The following is a 13,660-nucleotide window of genomic DNA, read 5'->3' on the forward strand; positions in this document are numbered from 1 at the left end:
TTTTCCAAAAGAAAATCATTTTAAAGGTTCTATATAAAAATCTAGTTTTTATATAAGTTGACCCAGTTCAATTTTAAATTTAATAACCAGTATTTAGTTTGAGTTTGAACGCTTTAGAACTTTTTATATCTTTAGTAAAACTTCCTTTTTTGCTTATATATTTGAATTTTTTATAAGTTACAAAAAGCAACATTTGAAACCTATAATTGAGGATTTTAAAATTTGCCGTTATTAACGTTTTTATAAAATCTGTTTTTATTTTAACACAATAACTAGTTATATATTATGCTTATATTTTAAATTTTGAAATCCAAACTCTATGTGATGTTTATTTTGTTCAAAAGTAGTTTGAGTTTGTGAAAAGCTAATTTTATCAATCACACAAAATATTTCCAAAGATAAAAAATGCATGCATGCATAAACCAACAATCTAATAACATTTTTGTAAACCAACACAAAAATGTCAAGTCTATTCTTAAAGGGACAATAAGGGACCAAAATCTTTTAGTGATGTTGTTGTTGAAGCTCTCACTTGAGAAGACATCTAATGCTTGCAAAAAAGTTGAAAACTTCTTGAAAGAAAATATTTCAGGAAGATGTAACACTTTCAGAAAAGGTTGCATTAGGACCAACAACCTTTGTGGAATTTACCAACATCACACTTTCAACAACAGTTTTTAGAAAGGTTACACTTGTCCCTGCACACTAAAAGGTTGGGAAAATCCCTTTTTGACCTTTAAAAATGGCTCCATCTTCATTTTTGTTATGTTTTTATACAAAGTAAATTATTTCTAAAACTAATCTATTTCTCATAAAAATAAACAAAGAAACTAACTATTTATTTATTACATAACATATGAATAAATAAATTATTACAACCATTTTTAACAAATCAACAAACATAACAACACAATGGTCCATGGCTAATTTATTTACATCATACATATAAGCATATACATAAAAACAACCTTTGTTTTTTAAGACAACTTTAAATAAAAAATATGCATGGAAACTTTTGTCACATAAAATAACAATGATAAAGTTGTCATAGAAAATATATATGAACTCATTTTCTTACAAAAACAAGTTATCCATATTTTCCAAAACTAAGATTTCCAAAAATCATAAAATCTAGCCAAACTTGCAAGGATAGATCTGATACCAATTTTTGGATTTTTATTCAAAATTTGTTTCAAAAACACAAGATTTAGCAACGGGAGACTTTGATATTTTGAACAACATAAAAGTAGTTTATAATCAACCATGGATCTTCTTGCAAAGTTTGGAAAGAAAAACAACAACCAAATAAGAAGAAGAAGAAGACAACATTTGTAGACTTTGAATCCTCAAGGGGAGGTTAGGAAGTTGTTGAAGAAGTTATGAACCTTTGAGACACCAATAATTGATCAACTTGACTTGAAGATGCTAGTCTTTCTAAGAAAACTCTTAAGCTTAAAGATAAAACCAAGTTTTATCTTCAAGAGACCGAAATGTGCAAGTAACTAAACTCTTCAAGCTTTGTAAGAGAATGAGAGAGAGAGAGAGAGTAGATTTTCGACAATTGCATCCAAGAGTGAAGAACGAAATGCAAGTCCCATGTCTTTATGAATAAAGTGAAGATATTAACCATTAAGTCTAAGCACTTTAAGCAAACATTATTATTATGTCCATGCGTGCACTCTAACCTTCAAACAAATGAAAAAGCCATTCTCCCTGTCCATAGACTAGCTACGTTTTTTAGGAAGAAAAGATAGTCAACATTTTTACAAATCTTACAACTACTTTATAAATTATAAACTTTAACCTTTTGGCAAAAGACAAAATGATTTATCTAGTCCAAAATGTTGTGCATGACATGTTAATTCATACCATATGAAATAATGTGTTACTTGTCGTTGAAAAATTATTATTTCCTTGATTTAATGTTTTCCAATTAATTCTAAGAGTTTATTGAATATTTATTAAAATCAGTTTTTAGTAAATAATCAATTGTATCAAGTTGTTAGTGTGACCCTTATGATCATATGTTAATTAGCAATATCATTTTAATATGAATATTGAGCATACAAGATCTTTTAGTTAATCAGTTGCTCAAATGATTCGTCAGGTAAGGTGATTCTTCTTGATGATCGTTGAATTAGGATTTGTGAGAATCGGTTAGACGGGTTATGTACGAGTAGACAATCTTATAAATATCTATGTTCTTTTAATTATCTATATTGTCTGGTAACGGTTGTTTGGCATGATTATTATATATGGTTATTTATCATTAAAATATTATAGGGTTGAAAACGTTATATGTCTCACCAAGTTTTCCAACATGACTCACTCAGTTTATATGCATCACATGTAGCAGTACTAAGGTCGTTAGAAAGTGAATAGGATGCCAAAAGTGAAATAAGAGACAAGCTTGCAATAGTATTCATGATCATATGTCTTTACGATGTAGCATATGTTGGATATTAATTATGACATTCGTAGTATTTTGATATTTTGAAACAATCTTGTTATCTCAAAAATATTTTATTTAACTGAGATTTTTTGCAACAAAGACACCTGATATTTTAAAGTGTAAAGAAAAAATTTTAACTGGTTATGAAAATAGGAGATGTCACATAATGTATCAATGGTAAACTTATATTTAAGAAGTTTCTTACTACTTGTTAATACTGATATGAAAAGCACACAAAACGAGTATAGGTTTTGAGAAGAAAGATAATAAATGTGATTAATTTTAGGATCCTTTCATAATCATATTTTTACCCTTCCCTTTGACCTTATGTTTGTCGGTAACAAATTTGTGAGGAAATGAGTTTGTGTGTGTGCCCCCATATTAGGTGTCCGCATAGGTGCATGATATAAGAATAAGCCAATAAAATGATCATCAAGTGAACAATCAGATCCATGCGATATCTTCCTAAAAGAGCTACTTGGGGAAACTTGTTTAAGCATCAAAGGGTGACAACGAAAACTAGATTGTGGAGTCTTGGTTCTGTTTTTTCCTATTGTTAAACCGGAAAGAACCAGTGGAGCGGGTTGGACCTTTCCACGAGGCATGTGATCAGATTAGGGGCAGTGTGGTATATCCAATTTATGTCAAAAGGGTTTTTGACCTTTAATGGAAATTTGGTCTAACTTGCTTTTCTTTTATATAAACTAGAAAGGTTAGCCCTGCTACGCGGGGGCCAGAAGCTTTCAATATTTTTTCCGAATCGATAAATATGACAGACGTAGAAAGTGCAAGGATGAAAAGTCCGGACTTTGCCTCGAACCTCTTTTTTCATGTTTTTATGAAAAAATGTAAAAGTTTTGACTGCAAGGATCAGAAGTTTCAAAACGATTAAAGAATTAAAGGGGTAGGAATTAGCAAATTTTTAAAAAGATATCAAAGTTGTCAAACCGTTAAAGTTTTGTGGTCAAACTTTAAATATTAAAAGGTTCCTAAAAAGTGTAAAAATATTGATTGCAAGGACCAAAAATATCAAAATAGGTAAAGAATGAGGAGCAAAGTGCAGGAACCATTTCTGCCAAAAAATATTCAGTTTACTATTCATGAGCTTCATATCTTTAATATATATATATATATATATATATATATATATATATATATATATATATATATATATATATATATTAAAACGATTGTAAAATATGAAGCCTAATTAAAAGATTTTAAAGTACGTTTAAAAAAATAATTTGGACACAGAGATATTTTTAAACTTATTTTTCCTACCCATCATTCTATCACCTTTAGATAATGATAAATGTAATAAAACTTTATTAATTTTAATAAATATGACAATTATCATAATACTAAATGTGTACGAAGATGATAGAAGAAAAAAAATATGAGGATATTTAATTTTTCTATTTAAATTTAAGGCCTGATAAATATAATATTTTAAAGTTTCACATGGATATATACAAAATTCTCTCGATAAATTAATATCTTAATATAATGCTAAAAAAATTTAATATTTATTTACAGGTGTTAAATATCCTTTGTTAATAATGTCTTAAGGATACTCTTTTTAAAATATTTTAGATTTATTGATATTTTTTACTATCTTTTTGTAAAAAAAATTATATATTCTTTCATTAAGGTATCACTTGATGTATGGTGTGACTTGTGAGAAGAGAAATGTCTAAATGGAAAAATAATGTAAGGTTAGACATGAAAATTTTGATTTTTTTCGAATACATAACCAAATGGTATGAATAAATAAAACAGTAATAGCGGATATTATTATGTAAACAGTCTAGGGTGGTATCAATTATGGAAACAGTATTTCATATGTAGGCTCAGTTTCATTTATGAATATAGTCTTTTTACCTTTGGATTGATGTCTCACATTTCATCATAAAACATCAATGGACCGGTTTAACGAAACCAGTTTGTCATCTTCTCCATCAAACTTGTTTTACTGCAAACAATTGTAGGAAGATGGAACTTTTGTTGTGTTTGTTAAATTATGTTAATGGACATTACCCAAGGATCGGGTATCTTTGGTAATTAGGAGGCAAGCAAGGACGGAGAGGCAATATAATATCCGTATGGCATGTAGCGGCCAGGCAGCCACCAATACCGACTGACGTACGTGACTTGACTTGACTCTTCCTCAACTGGTTTGATCTGACCTCTCACTCCTTCACTGGATTCACCTCTCACACTTCCCATCCTTTTAACATTTACTTCCTTACAACAACTATTAATGAAAACTCACGTGTCAGGATTTTCAATTTTGATTTATTTATTAACAAACAATTCCATAATTTTTTTCTTTTTTATCAAAGTGCATTTTATTACTTAGACATTTTTACTGGAAGGTAATATAATATTTTTTAAATATTGTATAATTTGTATTTTTAATCATGTTTAATATTTTGGTTTATATTTAGAATTCCACAATAGATATAAACAAATAGTGGCCCATCAATAATTCAATATATCCGAGTTTGTCACGTCTATTGAAAATAGATATAAACCCGTTAAGTAACCAATCTGACATATCCATCTTGTTATCTCAATTACAACTTACAACCCAGTTTTAGAATGAGTTTTATTGGTATTGTCGGGGTTAGTTGACAGGTGATTTTTCTCTTATTTATTTTTTTTAAACATATATTTCGCATGTAGTTTTTCAGTTTATAATGTCATATACTCATATTTTATTTGAAAACATTTTAAAGTTAAACATAATAATTTTTTGAATGAAAAGAAGATTCTTTGATGCAAGGTGTCCTATTGTTATATATATATATATATATATATATATATATATATATATATATATATATATATATATATATATATATATATATATATATATATATATATATATATATACTAGTTTATAACCCGTGAAACCACGACTACAAAATTAATTAAACTTTAATAGTCAAAACAAAAAATTATTAATCAATTATAATCGTTAATTTAAATAAATATGTGAAATTATATCACCTTATAATTTGTATTAATTTTATTTTAATTTTGTATTCCATTGTTATTAATTTATTATAATTAAAGTGAAAATTTTAAAATTTGAAAGAGAATTAATAGGTTGACAAGTGACATGCATTAATTAATAGGTTTAATAGGATGTCACATGGCAAAAACATAATATAATGTGTATTAATTAGGAGGCTTAATATGATGACACATGTCAAAAAGAGATTAAAACTATTCTTTTATTAGAATATATATATATATATATATATATATATATATATATATATATATATATATATATATATATATATATATATATATATATATATATATATATATATTAGACTAATTTGGAATATAACATAATAAAAAATGAACAGTTTAGGTTTATGGACGAGACGAGACGAAACAGTTGGTTAAAAAGATATACAATGGAGGAAAGCAAATAGTGAAGGAAAAAATGTTATATATAAGTAAGGAAATTTTTTATATATGGCAATAACTCTTCAATTTAATTTTTAAATATAATATTTATTATTTATAAACTGTTAAGATTATTATATTTCTCAAATCCTTATTTTTAATATTTTCATACTTTATAATAATTTAAAATTCTTATTCTTTTATAACAACTATTATATTTCTCTTATATATTTATTTTAAAATATCATTTGTATTATTCATAAATTTCAAAATATCATATTTATCCGCCTAATGATTCTAATCAAATCCATTCATAAGTTTCAAAATATAATATTTATCCAAATAATTATTTTAATCAAAATTAGTAAGTTAAAAAAATGCAAAATTAAATAATTAATTCCTATTGAAACAATTTTGCACTTTCGTCAAACTATTTTCATCATTGAATACTGAAAGAAGTCAAGTTCAAAATCTTTCTTTATTCTCAATGTTACACCACATGGTAATTGAACCAAATTTTTTTAATTTTATGTGCAGAAAATGCTTTTATTCTAACAAATTTGAATATAACTAAACATTGTTATGAACATTTTATGTAGAAATAACATGTTTTTTTTTCTCGAACCCACTTCTTTTAATAAAACAACCAAACCAAAGTGTGTGTATTCATTAATAACGAAAACAATACAAAACGCATTCAAGTATTCAACTGATATTGTATTTCGAAGATTAATAGATTAACCAATGCGTATGTATTCATTAATAAGGAAAACCATACAATAAAACATCCAACATACATTTGTATTTCACGACCTTTTCTCATGGACCCCGACACTCCTAAGCTACTACGAGATTTTGTATTCTTTACAAGTGTCCTAGAGTAAATAAAAATATTATTATCATTGTATTCTTTACAAGTGTCCTAGAGTAAATAAAAATATTATTATCATTGTATACGTATTGATATCTATTTATGAAATAAAACAAAGTAAATTGAAATTGGTTAACCTTTTAGAGGTGAATATTTCATTTGGGTCAAAACCTTGAGACGAAGGATTATTGCATGAATTTTCACGAGTCCATACTCACCATATCACACATATTTGTGCCCTTCATTATACTCATTTGATGGCTTCACCCTTTTTTTTTTTTTTTTTTTTTTTGGTCATAGCTTCTATAGACTTCATATTTAGCTATACATGTAAAAAAAATTGTTGAGACATACATGTATCATCCAAGTTTAAAATAAATATACATATGTAATTGAAATATAATATAACATACTTACCTTAGAGATGTTATTGAGACGATTCTTAGCAATATGAATCAATACATCGTTCCATTTTTCACCAACATTGTTTTCTTATCAAACAGTTTCGTAATCTTTTCTCTAATTACAACAAGGAGATCAAGCACATGATGATAATGCAATGCATATGACCAAAAGCATTGTTGTAATAATCTTAATTAGGTCCCGATTAATCTCGGATTAATCCCTAGGCTCTACTCGACCGATTAGAGAGCGCCTAGCGATTAATCCATGCATACACAATGACTGAAACAGTAGAACTCAATGAAATTTTAACACTTTGAAGAATTTATATCTTAATAAAAACTATTTGAAGTATGATTAGTGTCGTATTTATCATATTAATCTATTTTGTTATGATATTAGTGGCATTTGCGAACTTTTATATGATATTAGTCATATATAATTTTTTAAAATCTAACAAATTAGCAATTAATTGTCCCCGATTAATCTCCGCCTAGCCGATTAATCCATTAACCCCAGTCCACCGACTAGTTAACGTCGAATGATTTTTACAACCTTGCCAAAAGGTAAAATGTTTTTGAAATATTATTAGTGTTGCAATCACACTTGGAAGATGTATCAAACTTGCTTCTATTCCATGGTTTTTATGGTTGATATTTATTTATGTAATTAACATCTTCACTTACATCCATAAGTCCATTAATAATATGTCATGCTCATTATGATGGTAGGTTTTTTAGCACCTCATGGTTTCTTGTTGAAAAATTCTATTGCAAAATTGTTCCTTGAAGTTGCTATATAAGTGACGTATACATTCTTTATGCTTAATATTAGGATAAACATGCATCTTGGCTATTCTAATCCTTGTCGCATAGATAACAAGACCATCTAGCGTCCCAGTTGATTTTTTTAAGTGATTCAAGAAACCATGTCCATGATTGTGTATTCTCTGATTCAAACACACAGTAGACTATTGAAAAGATAGAATTGTTATTGTTAATACCAGTTGTGACTAGCTACTAGTAAACAATTGAACTTTTCTTTTAAATGATAAGCATCAGGACCCATTTAAGGACGACAACCAAGAAGAAACCCTCTAGAACAAGTTGCTAGAGAAATAACAAAACAAAAGAAAACTTTTTGAGACGTTTCTTGTCGCCAACTATATCAAAGTCATTTTCAACATTGGTTATTTAGTAGTTTTTCTCTAAAACTTACCATACATACGTGCTCTTTTCCCACCAAAGACTTTTAAATATGATACATTGGTACCTTAACAATGTAAGTTTTTATAATCCGTTTTCTAAGCTCGCAACAGCCGGTCCCATTAGATTTTAACTTGTTAGTATCTACATTAGTAATCCATCCTGCTAGAAAAATCCCAACATTCGATCCCTAATGCCATGACAAACAACCCACAAACTCAAATTCCATATTTAAGTCCCCCTAAGTGTTCATTACATTTTTTTTGATTTAATGCTACAAATAATTGGTTCGTTCATGATAAACAAAATTGTCTTTGTCGAAAATATATACATGATAAACAAAATTGTCTTTGTCGAAAATATATATATATATATATATATATATATATATATATATATATATATATATATATATATATGAAGATCATTAAATAATAGTACAATTTGTCTTTTAATCTTGTGTTATACACAGTGTTGTCTAATTTCCGTTCTTAAATAGCATAGAGAACATTTTGGTATTAACTGGAGGACATTGTAATCGCAATAAATTGTTGGTATTTGAATTTTCCCTCTCCTTCGTGCCACCTGACACTTTACACTACTCGATGCCCCTCCCATGGTGTAATTCAAGTAGGCCCACCTCGTCATATATAAATTCAACACCGCCATTGCAACTTCTTCAATCTCTCTCATGGCTTCTGATTCCAACTCCGCCCCCGCCACAACCTTCGTCCAAGCTGACCCTTCCAACTTTCGCGCCGTCGTTCAACGACTCACCGGCGCCACCCCACAAGAACCTTTCTTCCCTCCGCGACCTATCGGCGAAGTCCCCCCTCGGAGATCCGGATTCAAGCTCCATGAACGAAGACAAAACACTGGAAAACTCGAGATCACTCTCAACGACGGTTTCCGACCTTTTGGTATCATGTCCCCGTCGTCAAGACAAAGGAGCCTCACCGTCGGCGAGATGATGATGTCGTCACCGGTTTCGACGTTGGACGTGTACGGAAGAGGGAGCCCACGAACACCAGTGGAGGAAGAAGAAAGAGCCATTGCAGAGAAAGGGTTTTACTTGCACCCGAGCCCGCTTAGTACGCCGAGAGGATCCGAACCCGAATTGTTGGCGTTGTTTCCTCTTTGTTCACCTAAAGATAATCCGTCGTCGTCGTCTTTCTAACCCGAATATAGGGCTTGTGATGTACCAGATGATTATAAATTAATTAATTAGTTTAAATAGGTTTAGTTAGTATCTTTTAAATTTAGCTTAATGTACTCCTCCGAATTAACGAGATTATTATTTATAAGCAACGGCCTTTAGTTTCAGTGGATCTTTAATAACTACTAGACACACCAAATTAAACGTTTGACTTAAATATTTTATTATTATTATTTTTTTTTGTCTTTTAAATTCTGCATGCTAAATGAAAACAATTTTACCACTTTATAATCCAAAGTTCTAAATAACGTAAGACATCCAAAGTTCTAAATAACGTAAGACGTAACTTGGCGTCAATGTTAAGCCTTAAGTTTTTTCGAGTTTTGGTGAGCCACGTCATTTGTAAGGCGTGACTTAAGGCGACAATTTTGTATATAATTAATATTTTTATATGTATTTTCAACTATTATTCTATTATATACATGACAAGCTTTTTAGATACTTGTTTATATCATATGTTATTTTGGTAAATTTAAATTAAATTATATCAATGTGTTATTTTATGTTTTTTTTTTCATTTTATTAAATTTATATAATATTTAAATGTAATAAATGCATATTTAATTCATTAACATATTTTTCCAATGTTTTTTTTCTTTATTTATCTGTTTTTTGGTTTGCTTGTCAATTGTTTTATTATTTGTTAATCTAGTTTGTAAGTCAATCAATGCTTCCATATTAAGAATGTGTCAATTACTTGTTTCATATATTTTTAGTATACTATAAATATTGTTCAATCATTGTTACCTTTATTGCTAATGAACGTGTAGATATATTATTCACATTAGATAATTTACGATAAAAACAAAAAAAACTCTACCTACATCTATGGAATAGACCAACCACAATAATTTACAATAAAAACAAAAAAGTTTATTTACATCAATGAAATAGACCAACCATGTTCGTTTGTATTTTTCTCCATTTGGTATTTTTTACATATAAAGAGATGTACTGAAGTTTCTCAAATGTTGATCTTTTGGAAAGTTAAAATTATAAATCTTAATAGGACATTTTTCTACAATTAAATATCTTAAATTAGTATTAGTTAAAATTATAAATCTTAATAGATGGCAGCTTCTTGAAGGGGTAGGTTAAGAGGGAGATTTTAACTGCTATTGGGAAGGATGCAGACAACCATGTCTACCCAATAGCATGGGCAGTTATGAATGTTGAGAATAAGGACAACTGGACCTAGTTCATTGAGAATTTGGTTGCTGATTTGGATCTTGGTGCTAGCAATGGACTGGTTGTTATCTCAGACCAACATAAGGTACCACAACATACACTAGTATACCATATATATTTGTATGTTACATTCATTAATATTTACATGTGTTGTGTTTGTTTGTTAATTATAAGGACTTCTACAGGCTGTGGCAGACCTACTCCCCCATGTTGAGCACAGACAACGTGCTAGACACATCTTTGAAAACTTTAGGAAGAAATATACAAGATTAGAGCTAAAGAATTTGTTCTAGGAAGCTGCTATGAGTATAGTGGAAGGGGACTTTCTTGCTACAATGGATAAGATAAAGAAGATAACAGAAATAGGATACAACTATCTTATGGCAAGGAAACCTTAAACTTGGTGCAGAGCATTCTTTTCTTATGGGTATGCTTGTGAACATTTGTGACAGGGTCACCTTTGATGGATCCAATTTCAATGATTGGATTTGCAATGTTCGTATGGTGCTGCGAACGAGGAGAAATAATACATCCTCGATGAAAAGCTCAAAGAGATAGTTGAAACCAAAGCTTCTACTGAAGAAATAGCTGAGTATAGGGTGTTGGATTTAGTGTATAAGCCCATAACTATAATTGGTATGTACTTGACTTGAGAGTAGCATGGTCCATTTGGGTTGCATGGCACCGGAACAATTTGTAAGGATGGACTTTTGAGAAGAGGATATTCATGATTTATTAATATATTATAAGTTCTAATATATTAATATGAAATCATAATATTATTTAATTAGTATTGATCAAGAATTAATTTGGTAATTTTGTGATAAAAAAAGACTAATTAAATATAGGAGGTTGTTTTGGTAAATTATGCATTCTTATAGTGTGGGCCAATGATCCATGATTCCTTATGTTGGGCTAAACCCATATGACAACCCATGGATGATCCATGGAGGTTTAAACCCATGGAGCATGAGGAATGTGGAAGATTATGCACATTACGGTTTACATGGTGTAACCCTAGTTTTTCCACACTATATAAGAAACCCATGAACTCCTAAAATTGGCACCTTAGTGTTCTTAAAAGAGCCATAGCTAATTTTTTAGTACAGTTATTCTCTCTCAAGTCCTCCATTGTTGGTGGTGTTGTGTGAAGCATTTGAGGCATCATATTTGGGGTGCTAGGTTCTTAAAGGTCCAAGGAATCAAGCTACAAGAAAAGGTGTGTGTTCTAACTAGTTTTTGTTATACTAGTACCGATGTTTGTATGCTAGTTAGGGAAATGCTTTGGAATATCATTTTACATGTATAATTAGAGAATACATAGATCAAAAGCATTTAGGGTTGTATGTGCACCTTAAGGTTGTTAGGATGCTCAAAACCCTTCAGTGATATCAGAGCCTAGGATTGTTTTCTATTATACTTGATGTTATATTGATTCTCAATGTGTAAAAAAAATCGAATTTCTTCCTTCTGCCAAGTGAACTTGTCAAGTCCACTAGGTTTTTTAACCATGAAACATGTTTTTCCATAAGGTAATGATCATGCTTGTCTAATTAAAAGATAATTGTCAAAGTTTCAAGATATATATTAGTTTATATGATTTCTTGAAAATTGTTGATGTGAATTATCTTTGCTTATGAGTTTGTCTAGATCATAGATATTATTTGACACTTCTTGTTAGTTTAATTCTTGCTCTAAATGCCTTTTAATGGATTCCATAACTTGTCCTCAAGTTATGGAATTCCAAAAGTCTTTTTCATAAAAGTCATTAAAACTCATAAGTTAAGAAAATGAAAAGTTTTGAATAGTGTCAAAATTTGTAATCAAGTTTTAGAATTTGTAAAGTCACACTTAAGATACTTTAATTCCAAACCCTACAATTTTAAAACTTTAAAATTCAACACCTATACTTTATAGTATTATATGTTTACTAATATATATATATATATATATATGTATATATATATATATATATATATATATATATATATATATATATATATATATATATATAAAAGATCAAGTCAGTCTTACCGTAAGTAGACCTCATTCACAAAGCCGGTCTATAAGGGGGTATAAGGTTACTGCCTATAAAATGGCAGTTTAATGGGTGTCCACTCTCACCCACCGCTTCCTTAACTGGTGGAGGGTCGTTAGTCGAACGGGTAGGATAGGAATATAACTCTCATTAAAAGTATAATGATAAGAATAAAGTAACTAAACGTTTTATTAAATTCCCAATCTTAGTTACTTTAGGAAAATGTGAAATTGATTCTAATCCATGAAAATTGCACTTTGCACCTTGTTGAGTCGTTAATGGAACGTGTGTGGTTAACCGGCACATTAACTTGGACTACTAAGAGTGGAAAAGGGTGGCTCGATGTTTATCATAAGATCAATGGAGCGTGTGTGGTTAACCGACACATTGATTGGGTGATAAATAACATCGGGAGTACCAAGCACATTTTGCATGGTTATTCACACCTTGTTTGTGATCCTCAATATCCCAGTCACAAACCTGAAGGGCATAATCGAGATTTAAACATGCCATTGAATTGTTCAATGAATCTCAAAGGATCTAGGAGTTTCAATCCAATTAAAACTCAATAATTAATTTCGTTTTTCATGGTGGAAATTGGTAAATCGTCATTTACCTACCTTCAAATATTTTGCAAGTTGGATTACGTCATCACTCTTCCAATTTGTAAAATATTGTGTTGGGTCCTAGCCTTAATATTTCATTTTGGGTGTTATATTAAGGACTCATTATATAATCTAAACTTTGTCTTTCCTTTTTTTTCAGATGTCTTCCAACACTGCTTCTAGCTCAAACCCTACTGACTCCTTCTCTTTCATGAACTTGTGTAGGAGAGTCGTATTTGATGGGTCCAACATCAATGACT

At 29.5% G+C, this 13,660-nt stretch overlaps 1 protein-coding gene across 1 annotated transcript; it reads left to right on the forward strand.

Moving 5' to 3' along the window:
- The first annotated feature begins 8,921 nt into the window (after nucleotides 1–8,921).
- LOC145068127 (VQ motif-containing protein 11-like) lies at nucleotides 8,922–9,713 on the forward strand. Its single transcript, XM_079015109.1, has one exon. The coding sequence runs from the start codon at nucleotides 9,045–9,047 to the stop codon at nucleotides 9,528–9,530; it is 486 nt and encodes a 161-aa protein (XP_078871235.1). The 5' UTR covers nucleotides 8,922–9,044; the 3' UTR covers nucleotides 9,531–9,713.
- Nucleotides 9,714–13,660: the final 3,947 nt, after the last annotated feature.

The sequence above is a fragment of the Lactuca serriola genome, chromosome 1, assembly GCF_051521515.1.
Source record: "Lactuca serriola cultivar US96UC23 chromosome 1, Lser_US96UC23_V15, whole genome shotgun sequence".
Taxonomy (NCBI): domain Eukaryota; kingdom Viridiplantae; phylum Streptophyta; class Magnoliopsida; order Asterales; family Asteraceae; genus Lactuca; species Lactuca serriola.

Coding starts and splice junctions, on each gene's coding strand:
- LOC145068127 (XM_079015109.1), top strand. CDS start 9,045: ATGGCTTCTGATTCCAACTCCGCCCCCGCCACAACCTTCGTCCAAGCT.